The sequence below is a fragment of the Protobothrops mucrosquamatus genome, unplaced genomic scaffold, assembly GCF_001527695.2.
Source record: "Protobothrops mucrosquamatus isolate PMUCROS unplaced genomic scaffold, P.Mucros_1.0 scaffold_94, whole genome shotgun sequence".
Lineage (NCBI taxonomy): Eukaryota > Metazoa > Chordata > Lepidosauria > Squamata > Viperidae > Protobothrops > Protobothrops mucrosquamatus.
The window spans coordinates 396,493-416,470 of NW_015386170.1; the positions used below are offsets into that span (position 1 = coordinate 396,493).

The window sequence follows — 19,978 nt, forward strand, 5'->3', positions numbered from 1 at the left end:
ACATAATTTACAACTCATAATAATCAAAATATCATTCAGTTTTAAGGTTATTTTAATTATTGAAATTATAATGTTCTTTTACTCGTTATTGTATGGTTGGTTCATAGACTGGGGATATATCACATGAATACATTAAGTAAATAAAAATCCCTCTCTGTGGGAGATGGGTGGTTCAAAAATGTAAAAAATAAATACATTGAAATAAAATAAATAATTTTTAATTTCTCACAGACCTCAGGGCACAGTTGGTTGGAATTTCAAGGGCATCTAGACTTAAACAGGGAGGGCAGAGATATCCAGAAGCCTTGATAAGTTGTTGAGGCCTAGTCAGCCACCCAAGTTTATGAATGATAATATTACTGAACAGTTTTAATGATGGATGAGTTGCTGTCAGGCCCTCAAAACCAAGAAAGACATGTGATTCTTCCAAAGCAAAGTTCTTTATTGTTCCACACCTATAGACAGAATCTTGCCAGAATAAAGCACTCTACTACCTACATGAAGCATATACTTTGGGAACTTTGGGAGAGACTATCTTCATCCCTTTCCTCTCACACAAACTATCTGAACTGAGCTGTCTCTTACTCCTCTGAAATGCATCCTCTCCTTCCTGGGAATCCAGACCAATACAAACCAACACATCTGCACAAAAAGTTGGAAGTCTGAATTGCTGACTTCGCTGACATCGCTGGTGAGTTATATGGGGCCAGAGCAACATCACTGTAAACATACTGAAACCTTCCTTGTTCTGATACCATGGCAATTTGTGTAGACAAGCATGAAATTAGTTCCGGCAGAAGGAAAATAACGTGATAGATTGAAAGAATGCCAGGTAGTAGAAAAAGGCAGACGGGCCTTTATTTGTCTGACAGAATATCAACTATTTGATGTATCCACTTCCCAAGATTTAGGGCCATTTACTGATTTGCTTCACTCGAGAGCAGAGAATAGGCTGGCCCCTATAAAATAACTTCCTCTCTGTGGCATCAGTGTATTATTATATATTGAGGGTTTTAGTTTGTTTCTCCCAGTTTTTCTTTGGTATGTAGCTTGTATTAAAGTCATGACAATCTTTATCTTTTTCCATTGAAGAAAAAAAGGCAAAGAAATTATGCTCTACATCATTCATTCATTCATTCATTCATTCATTCATCCAGTCATTTCATTTGCTACATTTCTTTTCTTTGCCATTTTTCTTTTTAGCTGCTTACAACAATTAAAAAGTACATAGGTATAAAACAAAATAAATACAATTAAAATCAATCTGCAAACCAATTATTGACAGTAAAGAGCTTGGCAAAAGAGATGTGCAAGTACCATATTTCTACATAATGGGGGAATTTAAATCAAAAGTATCTTCTTGGGGAGTGTATTTTCTATTCTGGAGGCCATGATACATGCAGAATACATGTAGGGCTATATGTAATGGTGTGTGGGAAAGACCTTGGGAGATGGGATGAAGAGATGCCACAGAGGGAACAGCCAGATAAGAGAGAGCATAGCCTAAAGCCAGAGAGTGGAAGGGACAAGAAGCTCAGGAGGGATTGTCTCTAGTTTCTCAGACTGTAAAGACAATGGTGGGAGAATTGTACTTTCAGACTTGCAAGATTGATGTCAGCTTTACCAGGTAGACCAGACAGGAAACTCGGCCAGATAAACTAATTCTACTTTATTGTAAAAGTACATTAACAGAATCTTGCAAGTCTGAAAGTATCATTCTCCCACTGTCTCCTTTAAAGCACAAGAAACTAACAGATATTTATTTAAAATGTGCAGAGAAAGGTAACACTGTGGACCTTGAGCTTGTTTGGAGGTTCTAGCAGGGGAGTGTAGCTATCGTATACCCTTGACCGAAGATCGGTACATTCCTTCTATCTGGGATGGTCGTCCTCTTCCACCGAGCATGCAGCTTTGGGAGGGACGCACGTGGAGCAGTGAGGGAGGAAGGGGACACCCGCCTAGCCAGCCAGATCAGCCGAATCAACCTTGGCAATCAATAGGATGACAGATGTCACAGCCAGATCTCCCTCACATAGAGAGAAAGGAATGTGATATGTAATTTTGAATATATATTAGCAAGAAGAAGGCTATTGAGTGATTAATTAACATATTGGTTATAATAATTAACTATTACCTATTATTATTTGTTAAACACATGAACCCAGACATTATGCTGTTTGCTAAATATTGAGAATGTTATTTGGAAAAATCCCAACCCCAACCCAAATCCCAACCCCAACCCTGACCCCACCTTATTCCTAACCCTATAAAAACTAATAAAATCTATACAAAAAAAAAGAAAGATAATACTGTGGATCTGGCGATATAGGCATCCGTAGGGAGGGCAAACAGGAACAAGTGACACCTTGTGCATCACAACAGCATTGCTCAAAGGGCATGAAAAACTCCCTCTTTGAGGGAGATGGGTAGTCTAAATATGTGAAAAATCAATCAATCAATATATGATTTTGCACAATGATGTCATAGTGCTTGTGATGTATGTCAGTATTCAATTATATTTAAGGAAAATTGCTTAGTGGTTTTAATTGCAAACCCTGTATTGATGCTACTTTGCTTCGCCTGCCAGAGATATAAAATAGATCTGGTATGTGACGGTCCCAAATTACACTTTACAATTTATATATCAAAGAAATGAGAAGCTAAGATGTTCATTTAGACCCATTCTCTGTCTGTGCTCTCTGCATTTTACATCAGCCAGATTAGGCATCAGGTATATAGAGAGTACAATGGAGCTTTTCAGTAATGATTATAGACAAAGCTAAAGATAGGATCAACTCCTCTTACCCTTCTTTTTTATTGCTTAAAATAGGCCCTGTTTTTCCAGTATTTTTCACAGTGGTTTCAGAAATCTTTAACAATGTTATTTGTCTGATGAAATTTAATGAGTATCCCCAGGCCTGCCATTTTAAATTGGGTTAAACCTAGTAACCCTGAAGCCTGACCATTACAGCCCAGAAGAAAAGGGGACACCATGTATGAGATGAAGTATTGCTGTTGATTTTTTTTTATATTGAAAAAAAATCACCTTATTTTTGAGAAACCTCTCTTGCTTGTTTCATGCCCTTGTAACCCTGAGAATGTGATAGAAACCTACAGAAAGTACTGAAGCTATAAGGAAGCTTTAAAAATGGGGAAAAAATGGTACCAATCAGTTTTGCTAAACTTTGACATCCTGGAGATATTGCCTGGATTTCTAAGGAAGGCAAGGCAATCAGAACGGAAAGTAATTAATAATTGCCTGGAAATTAATTATCCACTGACTTTTCTGCCTCCTTATTTTTTTTTCAGGGCCGTTCTTGATTCAGCCCATACAAAAAATCAAAACACATTTTAGCATTTGCATTGTAAGAGGAGAATATATTTTAGAATGCATGCTTTTTAATGATCTAGTACTGAAAAGTATTTCTATTTTAGTGTGAATTTTTTGTGCCAAAGGATGTGGGGGAAAGTACAGGAAAAGAATACAGTGACCCATGAAAAGGTGGGGGGTTTTTTGGCTTCCAAAAGAAACAAGGGACCTTTTGGCTATCTTCTTATTGTCTTTGACACTCTGAAAGCCATATGACATTTGAAATGGGTGAACATTAATTCTAGTCCTACTTGGGGATGTTAATGGTGTGGAGTATTAATATCAAAGGAGAATATGAAGCAACTAGGACAGAATTCCATAGGACATTTAAAAAAAGAAAAAGAAAGTAAAAGTGAATGTTAGGCACAGTTTTGCTGGGGGTTAAATGTAAAGATATTCTCCATGTGTAAATGGTTCACTGACCCATAATAATAAAGCAGTGCTTCAGAAGAAGGGTAATTATCTAAATTTCTCAAACCCCCACAGGTAAAAATGCTCCCTATCTTTTCTTCTGAAAAATAAACCAATGGGCCTCTACCCAGTTTTTGCCTTGACGCTCCTTCCCTCTTTTTAATGAGGAAAATTAATTAGTTTTCTTATTTCTTTATTCCTGGTGTAGAAATCAAGGCTCACTGCAACTTCCCTGTTTTCCCTTTGGGCTCCTGGCTCAGCCGGCGGCATCATTTATGGAGGCATTTTCTGCAGCCTCCCGGAAAGACTAGCAAATAAATGAGGGGAACTTATTAAGCCCTGCAGTTCCTTCTACTCTAGGCAGATGAATAAGCGACAGAATCCAAAAGGGAATCCCAGCAGAAAATAGATATGCTGTTTTCTAATCTCAATTTGATTGAACATATTTCCATCAATCGGCTCCTTTATGAAGCAGCTGTGGCCTTGTTACTCTGAAATAAGTCCTATTGTGTAGATTGGCTTTTACTAAATCGGGTGGGGAATCATGGCCCTTTTATGACTTGTGGACTTCAACTCCCAGAATTAGTGAGCCAGCATGCCACCATTTCCCAATTCTGGGAGTTGAAGTCCACAAGTCATAAAAGAGCCATAGTTCCCCACCCCTGCACTAAGTGGACAATATGTGCAAAACTGCAGTCTGATATGGCTTGGTTTTACCCTATTTTACCACACATAGCAATGAGTTCAGGAAGACTTAGTTTCCTAAGGAAAACTAGGGATTGGGCTAAAATGTAAAGCTGGAAAGAGGTCTCAGTGCACTCAATATGACTTTCTTTGGAGGTGATGTGAAAATCGTATATAGGCTTACTTGGATAACGTCCAAGGATCTGACTAAAAATTGCTTCCAAGTAAATTCATGGTACAAGTAAATGCTTAAGACAGCAAATGTTTCTGGAAAATTCTGCTTGAAATATGGTAACCAGTATTCTGTGTTCCAGGAATTTTACTTATTAAGTTCCAAAAAATTTCAAAGGGAAGATGTCCCAAGGATCCTAAGAGTTTATGCAGCTGCTTGTAGTCTAAGTACTCTGTTTATTGATTATGCCAATCAAATTATTGATTACAATCTAAAAGAAAGCTAAATGTGCCTAGATCAACATAAATTTTGGTTCTGGCTGTGGAAGATATGCAGTACATAAAGAGTTGCCCCAGCTTTTAACAGTGCAATTATTTGACTCTCAATCCCAATTTATTCACTTTAGACCAGTAAATTACATTTAAGGTCAGCTTTACACATTTCTGTTATATTTTCTCAGGAATGTCTCCATGACAGTGAAAGCTTGTGCAAGTGTGTTCAACTGTACTTCAGTATATGCACATTCCTGTGTGATTGTCTTTTTTTCCTCTTCAGGGCTCAAACAGATACTGCATTTCAGAAAGAACTGTGCAAATGATCTGAAAATCTGGGTATTTTCCTGACTCATTTACACTGTGATCCTCTATATAGTTAACTAGATCAAGAAATCTTATGGTACTCAGTGGAATTTACCTCTGAGGAGATGTGCATACAATTACATTGGCAGAAGCTTTTATACAATTTGAAAACTATGAAATGGAGTTTTATCCAAAACATTAGACAGTCGTGTATATATCTTCTTTCCCTAACTTCTGGATGTTATTTTTTTTCTAACTTGCAAATAAATCTTGTTATCCTGGGGCTATTTTTGCGATAAAGGAGGAGAAAGTTTATTCAGTGAGAAAGTCAAGCATTTAAAAATGTATAATCCCTTCCTTCCTTCTTTCTTTTCATATTTCAAATTTTATTGAAGAACAGGTTCTCTTCTACATATTTTTGTGGAACTGAGTGTCTTGTATTTTCCTTAGACAAAGTTGTTCCTTAACTTTGTATAAATCAGATGTTCTCATTTGCCCTCTTCGCCCTGTGGAGCGTTTCCGGGACTTGTATCCCGAAGAAGTGGCTGATTTATTTCGCACAACACAAGCAGTTGGCAACGTCGTGGAGCAACATTTTGGAGGAACGTCACTCACCATTTCAGTTCAGGTTAGTACTAGTACTGTGATTTGATTACAGCCAAAAATTGTTTACCTTGTCCTTGTATAAGTAATTATACAAAAGCTCCCAAAATAGAGTTTTTTAAGGTTTATAATATCAAAAATAATACTTAAGATATCTACCTGCAATTTCCTGTGTGAAGTGGGCTTCGCTATAGCAACATCGACTAAAAGTCAATATTGTAGCTAGCTTAGATTTTTTTTTCTTTTTCTAAAAAAACCAACCCTCCTCAGTAATTAATTTAATGTCCTCTGAGACAATTCTCTAAATGCCCTAAGAGAGAGAAGAATGCATGCAGTGAATAGTTTTTGCACATTTGCAGAAATAGCTTTTAAGAGTTAGAAACCATACCACAATAATGTACTGCAACATTCATACAGGATTCCGGGCTTACCTAGGGTCACCAAGGTTGAGCAACCTGCAATCCTCAAAATCCAGTAAAGACAGCTTTGAATATGCTTTTCCATGTTGGTATACTAAAATAAACAAAGAGCTCAAAAAAAATGATAGTTGCTATAATTCACTGCAGAGATTTCTTAATTTGCGGGACAGAAAGGAAGAACTAGAAGAATGGTGGTGGTGAGTTTCCCTTTTGCTGTTCTCTTGCCATCAACAACAATATTGTACTGCTACTCCTACTTACATGACATCACTCAGGATGAAATGAGTGACAAAAGGAGGGCTGTCATCTTCTCCTTGGATTGACCATCATCAAGGAAGAAGGCAAGCAGCCTTAAGACCTGGAGAAAAAGTCTGACTAAGCTGCCTCTCAGATGTCAAGTCCTATTCCTGAAAATTTTAAGTTAGTGGTCTCAAGTGCCTTTGACCTGGTTAATGTCCTCTCAATACTGAGATTTTTGTCCCTCATCCCAGTGCATAAATTCTGTCACAGAACATTGCAAGAGTGAATTTGGAAATGAAAATATGCCATTGAAGTCTCTGGTAGCAAGCAACTCAGATCAATTCATGCCATCTTCCTGAATGGCTGGAACTTCAGAGATCATGTTCCTATTAAAGAGCAAGTTAATCTTACTGTGGCTTTGTATTGTCTCTTCTCCAGAGTGACCGAACTGGTCCCTCATCCATAAATTTTAGGTAGCTCCTTTTAGTCTTCCATAAATGGAGGCTGATAACCAAAAGTATGCCTTGAAGAACCATCCTTCATGGCATTCAGGAAACCCATGTACATGGAATCTGCTGAAATTTCTTTGACAAAATCCATGCACAAAATAATGGAAAATCAGGGTTGCACATGAAGAAATGGAGGCTTTCAGGACATAGTGCTTTAGTTACATGGAAATAGGACCCTGAACACGATCAAGGTGGTTATCTATAAAATCCCACATGGCTTGGGACCAGCGTACCTGAAGGATCACCCTTTTTCAAAAATCTCTATCTGTCCAACTAGTTCAAACAGAATGGACATGTTGCACATCTCGTCAGCCAAAGAATTTCAGTTGGCAGGAACCAGAAGGAAAGAACATGCCTCCCTTCAGAATGACCCCAACCCTGTTAGCCTTTTAGTCATACAGATTTCACGTTTCTCGAATGCCGTGAAGGATGTTTCTAGTCACTTCTGGATAACAATCTCCATGGAAGATCAGGGTGATGAATGTGCCAAAGGCCCTATATCCTGACTCTGTTGCTAACAGGCTAAATATCTTGCTCTGGTATATGCCAAATTGAATGTTTTAAATGTTTTCTTTACTGGCTTTACTCTTTTTATTGTTTTAAAATGTTTGAATTACATTTGAATTTATTTAAATACACTTAAATACAATCAAATTTTTAATTGTAATATATTTTCTGAACTGTAGGCCATTCGGAGTCATTGATATGTTTGATATAGATCAAACATATAAATAAATAAATAAATAAATAAACATCCATAAAGATGGAATATATGTCTCTCTAATGTAACTTGGCTTCCTTGTTCTTCGTGTACTCTTTATATGATAGCTATAAAGCAGGCATGTCAAATTGCCGGCCCACGGGCCGGATGCATCACGCCAAAACCATGCCCACCCCATTGCCGGCAATGGGGGAAAAGTTCTGATACGTCACGTGATGTTGCGAGTTTGACATGCCTGCTATAAAGCATATCCTGACTGAGCAGGATAATGAAGTTTCATATATTAATTTTAATGTTGGATTTAAGTATAAATAAGCTTTCTGAGCTGCCCACAGAATGCGGGTCTTCTACAAAAAGCTCATTTATCCTCCCACGAAGTGGATTAGTTTGTTTAGCTTCTGGGACACAGCTGTGAATGAATGGGTTGCATTGCTTACCTCAGACCTTTTGTTAAAATCATATTAAACCGAGAAGGGTATCCTACTGTATTGTGTTTGCCAACAACGACTCTTTTCTAAACAGTCCCCATAAATCTTGATGAGCACCAACATTATTAAGAGCATCTGTGATCTGAGATGGGCAGGGCCAAGAGGAACAAATGCGCCAGAACTTTTTCTTCTCTGTGCCATCATTTCCCATTTGATTTGGCCCTGAAATAGAAAGGTGTCTGCTCCCAAGTACTTTGGTGCCAGATCATCCCCACAAGAGTGCTATAAATTAATGCACAATGAAATTAGATTTAAATTATTAATGGGGAATTTTTTTGAATGACCAGAAGAATCTTGTTGGCTGTTATTATCTAATTCTCTCCCCTCACTTTCCTTTCCTCTCTTCCACTTCTTCCCACAGGATGGTCCTGAAGCTGGACAGACTGTGAAGGTGAGTGCTTATTTTATTATGCAGAGTACCAATTAATAAGAAGCAATTATATGAATGAATAAAACTGGTCAGCTGCGGCACATTGTTGTGTTGCTGTTTTGAAGCCAGAGGATCCCTCAGTCGTTAGTATCAGTAAACATATTGATTGAAATGGGATGGCACAATATGCTTACAGTTCACCTATTTTCCTAACTGTTGTCATTTTACCCTACTTCTTGGCCAGTAGTCTGTGGAATCCTTCTATCTTGTATATAGTTGTCTTCAAAAGGTGTGAAAAGGGTGTACATAAAAACTCCTCCCAGATTAAACCTGGAAGGGCCAGGCTTAGTTTGTTGTTGTTGTTTAATTAAAACTGTAGGAGACACCGATTGGGACATACAGAAAAGCTATACACATGAAAGCATTTTGAGCCCAATAATTTATTTTCACTAAGAACTTGAACAAATACCATTGTAGATTTTGCACCCAAAATTGCATTTCTATTTTCTGCTTTTTAATATTGTAAATTTGGTGGGAATGAGGTTTTCTCAGGGCGAAACTCCATTTGTTGCTGCTAAAGTTCAATAATTGGGATTCCATTTACTGAAAATTGCTTAGAGTGGGGATCTTCAAACTTGGCCCTTTTATGACTTGTGGATTTCAACTCCCAGAATTCCTCAGCCAGGCACACTGGCTGAGGAATTCTGGGAGTTGAAATCCACAAGTCATAAAAGGGCCAAGTTTGAAGACCCCTGGCTTAGAGACTTCCATTTGATCCAGTTCTGAATTTTCTTCACCCCTGGATCTGTCCATGGTCCTGCACGCCATAGTGGCAAGCTAGATGCTTTCAGAGCATAAAGTCATCTTCTTTTTCTTAATTCTCATCCAGCAGAGAATGTTTCTGAAAATAGTACCTCTAGGTAGCCTAATTATTTTATCTTTCTTCACTTTGTAAAATTCTCTCTTAAAAATGTCTTCTGCTTTGTTACATAGATTATGCTCTTGTGAGGTAAGTTTCAAGTGATGTCCTTGAGGTCTAATAGATTGAGAAAGATACTTTTAGCTATCTCTAGTTCCTTCTTCTTCATAGCAAACTATTTCTGCAATTTCTGAGCAAGCTGGACTTTGATTTAATTCACACACAGAGACACACTCAGATCAAACATCTTTGCCTTCTGATTGACTGGTTACCAGATGTTTTGCATCTGAATTTATGAGTTACTCCCCTTAAAAGGATTAAGACTGAAGTGAGTGAGAGAAAAACTGTGATAGCCATTATGTCTGGGTAAACCACCCATTTGTGATGATACTCCCTGACTTCTGCATCTATCTACATAATACCCTATCAGCAACTAAGTTGGTTAGTTGAAATAACCAGGCGGTGGGGGAATTCATATTGATTCATCTGATCTTAGCGCCTATCCCAGCTCCATTCCATCTCCTCTGATAAGATTCATCATTGATTTGAGAGAATATAATCAATCAGCAGATGAATTATAGCCTTTTCAACCACCTTCCTCAGCACAGAATCAGGAAACTGCACTTTTATTTTTGAGAGACAGCAGGAAAGAGCAATGGAGAAATGCCTGTGGAGAAAGGCATTATATACCATTATATATACCTTCTATATACCAGACAAGGCTGGGAGTGGCTGCTTCCTCCATGGAAGAAGGAACTGCTGCTACACCATGCTCAGATGTAATTCCCAGATGCAGTTTTCTATCCAAAGTGGTCATTTCAATCACGGTAGCCTCAATCCTTAAGATCATTCAGCGCACTAAAGATCTGAGATAAGAAGGATGGAGTCTCTGTTCCATCACTGGGTTAGATGTGGTCAGGAGAATTATGAGAGCTGGGGTTGTACACTGCTGCTGGCATGTGCTATGGCTGCCTCTGTTTTGTTTCTTCATTCTTGCCCTGTCTGCTAGTGTCAATCCTATCAGGTAGACCAGACTAAGAAACCTACGCCATATAGGTTAGAACTCCTTTTATTGGAGCAGCTGCAATAACAGAATCTTGCAAGACTGAATGAGCTTCCCCACTCTTTCACTTTATCTTCGTGTGAGCTACTGTCTGATGGACTGAAGGCACCATGGCATTGTCTTGACTATTATAGAATAGTAATGATGTAGGGATAGGTGCTCTTGTTACTGAGCATTTAGTTGCTACCTCTGTATTTGGCACAATAACGTACATTTCCAGGAACACTGGAATGATATCTGCCTTTCTGCTGCTTGGGTATTTTCGGTTTGTTTTTTTGATCCTTTTCAGTTAAGGACATGTGGGTATAGTGGCCATTCCACTGACATAGCAATGATGTAATTTTGATCCTGACATTATGTGAGTATACGATTTCTCAGTTGAAGTCCTTGTTAGGGCTGATTCACATAATCTTAACAATTGACAATAGCAAATGGAAGCAATTCTCTTCTTTTCCATTTCATACATTGACCTTATTTGTGATCTCTCTTTTTTTACGCATTGCCTCAGAACAGCTCACAAGACTGGAGGAAGGAGAAAGAAATGGAAAACTTAAAAAGCACTTAGCACATCTCAAGTGAATTGCTGGGTCAAAGATTCACAAATCTTACTGGGAGAAAAAAAAGCCCAGAAGAGGTTTTTTTAAAAAAATAATAATAATAATTGTGGCCTATTTCCAGCTCTTTAATTCATTTTCATTCTGCTTCTCCTTATCCAATGTCACTTCTTAGACACTTTGGTCTCATGGTGCCTGCTGCCACACTCCCATGATATCTACTCTGGCAGAAAAGCAGGATATAAATCATCAAGTTTCCACCATGAATCCCTTTTCTAAAGCAGGAATCTCTAATTTTTTTTAAAGAGACAGGTGCATTTGAAATTTTGAGACTGCGGGTAGTCCTCAGTTTACTACAGCAACTGGGACCAGAATTGTCATTGCTAACAATGCAATCATAAAGTGCATGTGACTACATCACTTAGTTGTTCAGTTGCATCATTCAGGATCTCCACTTCTGATTTCCTGCTGGCTTCCCCACTGACTTTACCAGTTGCTGGAACAAGAAGTGATGACAGCCAGAAGTCCAAGGACTGGCTATAACCTTTTAGAGACCGAGTGCCCAAACTGCAACCCAAAACCCACTTATTTATTGCCGGGTGCCAGGTGGGTGTGGCCCACTGGGTGGGCGTGGCTGTGGTGGTCATGGCAGACTGGATGGGTGTGGCCAAGGTGGGCATAGTCACCTCGATGTTGCTCGTGGGGAGGGATGCCTGTGGGGGCCGGGCAGGATTGGTGGGCAGGAGGCTCGTCCTGTGGGGTGAGGCGAGGCAGGGCGGGGTGCCATTATCGCAGGGCAAGGCGAGGCAGGGGTCAGGGCGGCTGCTGCCTGACACCATCGGCCCCCGCACACAGAGGCCAGTGAGCACATGGGGGCCGACAGTATCCATCAGCAGCCACAGCCTGCCAGCTCCTCGACCGGCGCACTCTAGGGCTCTGCAGCCCGCCACCAGCAGTTCAGAGAAGTGCCCACAGAGAGGACTCTGAGTGCCGCCTCTGGCACGCGTGCCATAGGTTCACCACCACTGGGCTATAACTACCACTTGTACAGCACTATCATCAGTTTGAACAGTCGCTGAATGAGTGGTTGTTAAATGAGGATCATCTATGTTATGTTCAATGACAGAACACCCATTTATCAGAAGGGAAAGTGGCGAGGGTGCTCTTTCCTCTAAGCACCATCAATTTCCCTTTATCCTTCTGCTTAAATAGGTGATTACACTTTCAAATTAATCCCTGGCTGCCATCAGCCACCACCGTCTTCTGTTTCAAGGATTTATGTGTGACTTAAAGAAATTACTGAATATTGCAGCATGTTGGCTTTTCATTTTTTTTTATTAAGAAATCTTAACAAGAATAAATCAGGAGAGACAGAAAGCTTGCTGGGTCTCCAGGGAAGGTATTGGTAGACATCTAAGCTAGACTTGAAGGCCACAGTTAAAACCCCATTTATAGCAGTTACTATATGTAAACTTTCCCCAACATAGTGTCCCCTTTTCCAGTACATTTGATTTTTCTTAATGGCACCATGCTGGAGCAGGTAGCAGTAGGTCAACATATGTAAGCATTTTCAAGTAGCTACTTGGATAAAAAAAAAAAAAGAGTTGATTTCTCCCCTTGCTGTGTTCCATAAATATAGATTCTTATTGCTTCTTTTCCAATATTTTTTTCACCTTATTCCACAATTTTGAGACAAGGTGCAAACTGCCAGGGCTGTGTACAGTTATGATGTGTGTATTGTCTTCCTGCTGGCCTCCCCACATCATAATTGCTCCCACACTGTTGCTATTCAGTGTTTATGTCTTAGCTTCAAGCACTTCCATAATAGCAAAACAAGAGGATATTTGTAGCTTGGGGTTGAACAAGATGATTAGGGGACTGGAGGCTAAAGCATATAAGGAACGGCTGCTGGAATTGGGTATGTCTAGTTTAATAAAGAGAAGGACGAGGGGGGACATGATAGCAGTGTTCCAATCTCTCAGGGGCTGCCAGAAAGAAGAGGGAGTCAAGCTATTTTCCAAGGCGCCTGAAGGCAGGACAAGAAGCAATGGATGGAAACTGATCAAGGAGAGAAGCAACCTAGAACTAAGGAGAAACTTCCTGACATTTAGAACAATTAACCAGTGGAACAACCTGCCTCCAGAAGTGGTGAATGCTCCAACCCTGGAAGTTTTTAAGAAGAGACTGGACAGCCATTTGTCCGAAATGGTATAGGGTTTCCTGCCTGAGCAGGGGGTTGGACTAGATGACCTTCAAGGTCCCTTCCAACTTTACATAATAATAATAATAATAATAATAATAATAATAATAATAATAATAATAATAATAATAATAATAATAATAATATATTATTATTATTATTATTATTATTATTATTATTAATGTAGTCCTTAGTCTCCATGAGCTTGTTTTATTTCAGAAGTTTCACTACCGAACTACGTATACCATCAGTATTAGAAGGGAGTGGGGTTTGCTCTCTGTTTATATAGAAATGGTTTGCCCTGTCAGTGTTGGTGGGAGTGTTCTTGTGGTTTCTTGATTAGGCTGTTGTTTACTGTTTGATTGTCTGAGTTGATAAATGTCTATGGAGATTCTCAGTCATCCAGGTCATGGTTGTCCCAAAGGTGTTTTTTTTCAAGAGGCAACTGGACTCCCTTGTTTTTCTTTGAAGATGTTTTGCTTCTCATCCAAGAAACTTCAGCTCTGACTGGATGGTGGAGAATGGAAATATTTATATTCCTTGTAGACAGCTGGCCATTTGCATTCTTTTAGAGAGTTGTTGAGGCCACTTGGAGGTTTATCTGTATCTCCAGGGTCACCTGAGTAGTGCAAATGTATGTGGAGACTTCTTGGAATTGCTGAAACAACACAATCCTTCCATGTAATTTGATGATTGGAGTGTTGTTTATGACCTGGTTGCTGGTTTAGAATTAATCAAGGACAATCCCAACAACAGTGACAGGGCAAACCACTTGTATGTAAAGAGCAAAGCCCATCCTCCTCTAACACTGATGAAAAGAAAACTATTGATCTCAGAGAGCACCAGGGATTCTCACAGATAATAGCAAATTCTGATCCCATATCCTTATTATTATTGTTGTTAGGCACATATAGTGTGGAAATTCTATATAATAGATTCCAGAATGACATGATTTGCCAGTAGGTGTACAAATCAGTTCCAGTGGTCTTAGAACAGTACCTGCCATCTGTGAAGTGACCATATCATCTCCTGGGCCGAAATGAACTTGTTTAGGCAATGGCGATTGCTTAAGCATCAGACTTTCAAATTGTCTCAATGGAAGACTGAGGGTCTATGGTCATGAACTTATCACTCCTTGTGACTGACCTAAGCCAATTTAAATGCACAGCTGGCAGTGATGATCTCATTGTGAGTCTCTAGGATTACCTGCAAATGTGTTTGTGGGCCAAGTGTTACTGCTTTGTCAAAGTGCTCCCCTGATTAGTCATCAGCAAGCATATATCTTGCTTTTAAGATTAAAGTGAGAATTGATTTTCTATTGTACAAGAAGCAAAGGCCATGAGATGTATGTGCAGCCAGTGAATTGTAAAACTATGTAAACGTGTTCGGCTTCCCATCCCATTAGCTTAATAAATGTAATGCAGTGACTGTGACCCACTGAAGTTATTACAAACTCTTGGATTTTTAGAAATTACATGCTTAAAAATGTAATTTTAGACATTACGTACCTCTCTTTTTTCTTCTATTTGGCCACTTTTTTTTTTTTTTTTTGCAAAACTGAGAGCACCATAATTTGTGGTAATTTATTGCCCTTGTGTTGATGATGCAGCTTTAAAAAAATGCTAAGTATGGGTGTTTTAATAACATCACTTGCATGTCTGGTGCATTTCTGATTCAATTACTGTAATCCCATGCCATAATAGGATGATAAGGCTGGTGGAGTGACTGCTGTGTTGGGGCTGATTTATTGAAACTACCTATCAGAATGGATAGGTATACCTACTTTCAGTGTAGACTTTATATTAAGTTTTTACACGAAAAGGGGGATAGTTCACAAAATGAACCTCCTACCCACTCCCCTCCTTTAAAATTACGTGTCTTTGTATCGTACGCCTGGGAACTTTCTTTTTGTGTATAAACCTATAAATAAACTTATCTATTTAAGGAATTTAATCCACAGTGAGGCAGGGGTCTCTCCATACATTTGCAGCAATTGGGAGGAACTTCAGAAAGGGAGTGATAGATTCCAGCATATTAGTTTCTTCCTTCCTACCCATCATTTTTGTTCCTCTTTCTACACTTTCATTTTTAAAGCTCTTCGGTCACTGGGAAACAAATGGAGAGAATAAGGTATGCATGTAGTAGGATTGGTGGTGGAAAACACAGCACTCCTCCCCCACCCTCCACTGTCTCATCTCTGCTCCACTTTATTCTGCTGGGTCTCTCAATTTGCTGCTCCGGCTTTTCAGAGGATACGGGGGCATTCAGGACTAATCAGCTCTGGCAGTTCCTTCTTCCAGTAAAAGCTTTCATTGGGTTAGGGGGGCTTCCATTGATGGAAAGGGGACTCTGGATTCCAGTCAATCCTTGAGTGTCAGGTGGGCTTTATGTCAGAAGTCAGAGCTGGAAAGACCAAGCCTGAAAGTGTACATTAGTGCCTGGGTCTTGACAGTGGTTCCAGTTATTCTTAGAACAATGATTCTGGAATACTTTGCTTTTTTTTGCTACATGAAATCCTGATTATGCCCATATTTGGACCTTTGAACTTCTGTATGAATTTTATCCATCTTCACCCCGAAGCATTTTCACATTAATAACTGTAGTGATGACCATGGCTTTGGAAACGGTTCTTCAACAGATTGACCCAGCTTAGCCAAATTTCTTTGAGGTGCATTCTGTAGATAATATACCTGAGGAGCCTGGGATAATGCTTGGAGGATGGGTGCAATTCTGGGATTTGGCAAATATCAAGAATAGGAATATTGCTCAGGGGATCTGTGAAGAAGAAAAGTCGGATATTTCCTTTTTCTAAATCAAGTTTAAGATGGGCTTAGTGCAGACGTTCAGTTGAATGTTTAGAAAACTTCAAGCGGACCTGAAGGGTGGGGTTTATATTTATCTGTGCTTGAATGTAAGTATTACTCTACGTGTGATCCGAACCCTGGTTTATTTGGGTCTTGGATTATATGACAAGAGTTTACAGGCAGTCCTTGTGTCATGGTTCCGATAGATGAGACCAGTAAAAGCAGAACTCCAAGGCAAGAGATTTCCTTAAAGAACATATTTATTGGCTACAAAGTATCAGCACAGTCCAAAGTGAAACCAAGTCTGGAATTCCCTCCCAAGCTTTACAATTTACAAAGTTGAACTTCCCACCCCAGCACTATGTAATTATCCACATTCCCCAATAGAATACTTTGGCGTTCTTTCTAACGGAAGGCTCAGTCCGCTAAAAAACAGGCAGCAATGACCTTGGTTCCCATGGGACAATTTATTGTTTAGTCTAACCTTAAAACCACTCATCCCCCCCCCCAGTACTTTGGCAACCGAAAATGAAGCAAAAATGGCTTCAGCCAAGATCGTTGCAGTGTTGACAACTTGACATAGGGTATATATGTGGAGTTTAAAGACTAAATAATATTATTCCAAGTAAAGATGTTGAACTGTTATTATTATGCAGTGTAAGTAGTCCTCATTTACCAATAAAGGAAATTTCTTCTAGCTTAGGGTTGAACTATAGGGTCTCCGGTGCTCTCTGAGCTTGGTTGTTTTCTTGCAGACATTTCATTATCCAAACTAGGTATAGGTAATCTAAAACACTGATGTTACCTAGTTTGGGTAATGAAATGTCTGCAAGAAAACAACCAAGCTCAGAGAGCACCAAGGACCCCTCAGTCCTTATTTAGCAACTGTTTAGTTGCTAGTTTAGTTTCATTTAGTGACTGTTCGCAGTTACGATAGTGATAAAAACATAACTTTGCAACCACTCCTCATATTTATGGCTTTCACGGGTCTGTAAAGCAAAGGAAAGCATAAAGTATGTTTCACTTAGCAACATTTCATTTAATGACCAAGTTTCAGGTCCAAACTGTGGTTGCTGAATGAGGACTACCTGTATAAAGTTTCAACAATTAACAGCTAAACCCTGTGGCATTTATTCTACCTGAGTGACATTGGCTACGTATTTGTTTTTGGAGTCACTTGACAATATTTATGAGGTTTTAGTAGTTCTATCTGCACTGATATAAGCAAACCGGCACAGCTGAAGCCGTGCTCTCTGATCCACAAGCAAAAGCAATGAGATTTGTGAGTAAGACTGGACAGCATTCTAGAAATAATTCATAAAGGGTGCTTTGGAATGTACAAGAGGATGAAGGTAACATCTGCCTGCCACTCTGAAGCAGCCTTGTCTTTTCCCAGCATCATTAAGTTGTCTTTGAAGCTGCCATGTGATCTTGGGGAAAGTAATGGCCACTTTACAAAGTTGTAAACAGATGCTGTGGTATATTTGAACTTCTGCATGCTGCAGAAGCTTTTTGGAATTGAATCCAAAGTACTTCAAGGCTCTGTTGGAGAGTTCCATATGGAGTTCAGTGGAATTGGAGATTTTTGGAATTCCATTTTCTTGACTTTTAGATTTGTATCTTCCAGTGCTTGTTTGCATTTTTTTTAGTGTATTTCTGCTTAAAGAAGTGTTTATAGGTATTTTGTTTCTTGTGACAGAAATGATCCCTCTTTTGTTGCTTTAGTGATAGTCTTTACTACTTGATTTTGTAGCTTATATTGTTTATATTTCACTTTTGGAAAGTAAGCATGACATAAGTTGTAATGGCTCAACATGAATACACTGCCAGAGAAATGTAAGCATGCTGTTGAATGATTAAGGGGCCGGAGGCTAAAACATACAAAGAACTGTTACAGGAATTGGGTATGTCTAGTCTAATGAAAATAAGGACTAGGGGGGACATGAGGGCATTGTTTCAATATTTGAGGGGCTCCTACAAAGACAAGGGGGTGAGTCTATTTTCCAGAGCAACAAAACACAAGGCAAGAAACAATGGTTGGAGACTAACCAAGGAGAGAAGCAACTTAGAACTAAGGAGAAATTTCCTAACGCTGAAAGCAATTAACCAATGGAATAGCTTGCCTTCAGAACTTGTGAGTGCTCCATCACTGAAGGCTTTCAAAACAGTCTAGCCAATTATTTGTCTGAAATGGTATAGGGCCACCTGCTTGAGCCAGGGGTTGGACTAGAAGACCAGGTCCCTTCCAAGTCTATTATTCTATGTTCTATATTCTGTCAGAAGTATGGCAAATTGACTATTGTCTGTGCATGGCTCATTGGCCAAAGCTTTCTCTTCAATTCCATTTGCTTCCTAATCTTTTCACCTTTGCTGAAGACCCAAAATTGTGTCATGTGATTGGTGTGTTTCCCTGCAACTGGCTGAGGGTGATGTCCTTATGATAGTATAGTACCTATTAATTTTCTGTTAATTATTCTTAAGACCAGATATTCCCTTTTCATTTTCTTTTCATTCTTTTGTATTTTTTTTTCACAGTGATGCTTCTTTAATGGCAAACTGAATCAGTACACTTGGCTGGAGTTTTGTATGAATCATAATGTGTCATAAAATGTCTCTACAGAGTCCATTTTGACTTACAGCTTAAATGTTTCTCTCATTCTTTCTTCTCCTTTTTCCTTTTGTTCCTGAGGACTAGAAGTTGCAATGTTCAAATGTAATCCCATCACAGCATGCTTCAGTTGTATCAGAAGCATTAGTGTCATTAAACAGAATAGTATGTGAATTCAGCTGGGTTTCCAGTGAATGTATAAACTCCAACTTTTGGCTAATAAGGCATGAAAAACAACATTCTGGTTTTCTAAGTGAGCAACAAGGCTGCAGCTAGGGGGAAAAAAATAAAATATACAAAAGTTATGTAAAAGATTTAATCCCTGCAGCACCAGAGACAGTCTGAGTATTCTCTTGTTTCCAACATAGCAACTTAAAAAGAATGAAAATGGTTCAGCAGCCAGATCAGAAAATTTCCTGCTAGGGTTGAAACGTTACAAGGTAAAAGGGAAGAAACTACCGATTAGCAGTATCATTAATGCTAATGACAAAAATTAGAATATAATCTTTTCATTTCTAATGACAGAGATTAGGCTATAATCTTTGTTACTGCTAATGACGAAGATTAAAATATAATCTTTGCCATTAACATTTATTGGGAATGCAAGACAGTTCAGTGGCACCTGTAACAAACCACATTGCTGCCAAATTAGCAACGTATGTATGATAATGTCATACAAATAGTGCAGCTGTATTGCATTGTTATCATATGCTTCTCTGCAGGCCCATGCTGACCTTGACCATCATTAAACAATGAAGGGTAAAGACCCTGCATATGGGCTACTTTGTGATTCTCCAGCAGTAGCAAACTTTATGACCCCAGCATATCTGCGAACCTTTTAAATGGGACAGCAGGAATTCTAGCCAGACTTCTGATAGCGGTTTTGGGGCTATGAATGGTTGCTTGCTTCCACAATCCTTGGTTTGTCTTAAGAATTGCAACAGATCCTGGCAAGATGCTCCTTGCTGCACGGCATTTGCAACAGGAGATTGCACAGGGATTTAATATATTCCTGATTGCAATGGTGTCATTAAAAAAAAAAAAAGGAGATCAGGGCTGCATGATGTCGTCATTTTACAAAGGCTGTTAAACCAGAGATTCTTTGACTGAGATTTTAATCTGATCAGAAGAATTGGAGGACTTCATTATGAGCTGTCAAAGAAAGGGGAAGCATTTTCTGAATGTTTCAAACATTGTGATTTTCATGGGGGGAAAAAAGATTCTCAGCAGTGGAGGGAAACAACTGGTTTATTTCCTCCTTTCCT

At 39.1% G+C, this 19,978-nt stretch overlaps 1 protein-coding gene across 1 annotated transcript in view; it reads left to right on the plus strand.

Moving 5' to 3' along the window:
- The first annotated feature begins 4,605 nt into the window (after positions 1 to 4,605).
- FHIT (fragile histidine triad diadenosine triphosphatase) overlaps positions 4,606 to 19,978 on the plus strand; it is a 105,377-nt gene continuing 90,004 nt past the window's right edge. The window contains exons 1-3 of the mRNA XM_015814786.1: positions 4,606 to 4,706; positions 5,666 to 5,843; positions 8,557 to 8,586. Coding sequence (XP_015670272.1) covers positions 4,606 to 4,706; positions 5,666 to 5,843; positions 8,557 to 8,586 — 309 coding nt within the window. The remainder of the gene's footprint in view (positions 4,707 to 5,665; positions 5,844 to 8,556; positions 8,587 to 19,978) is intronic.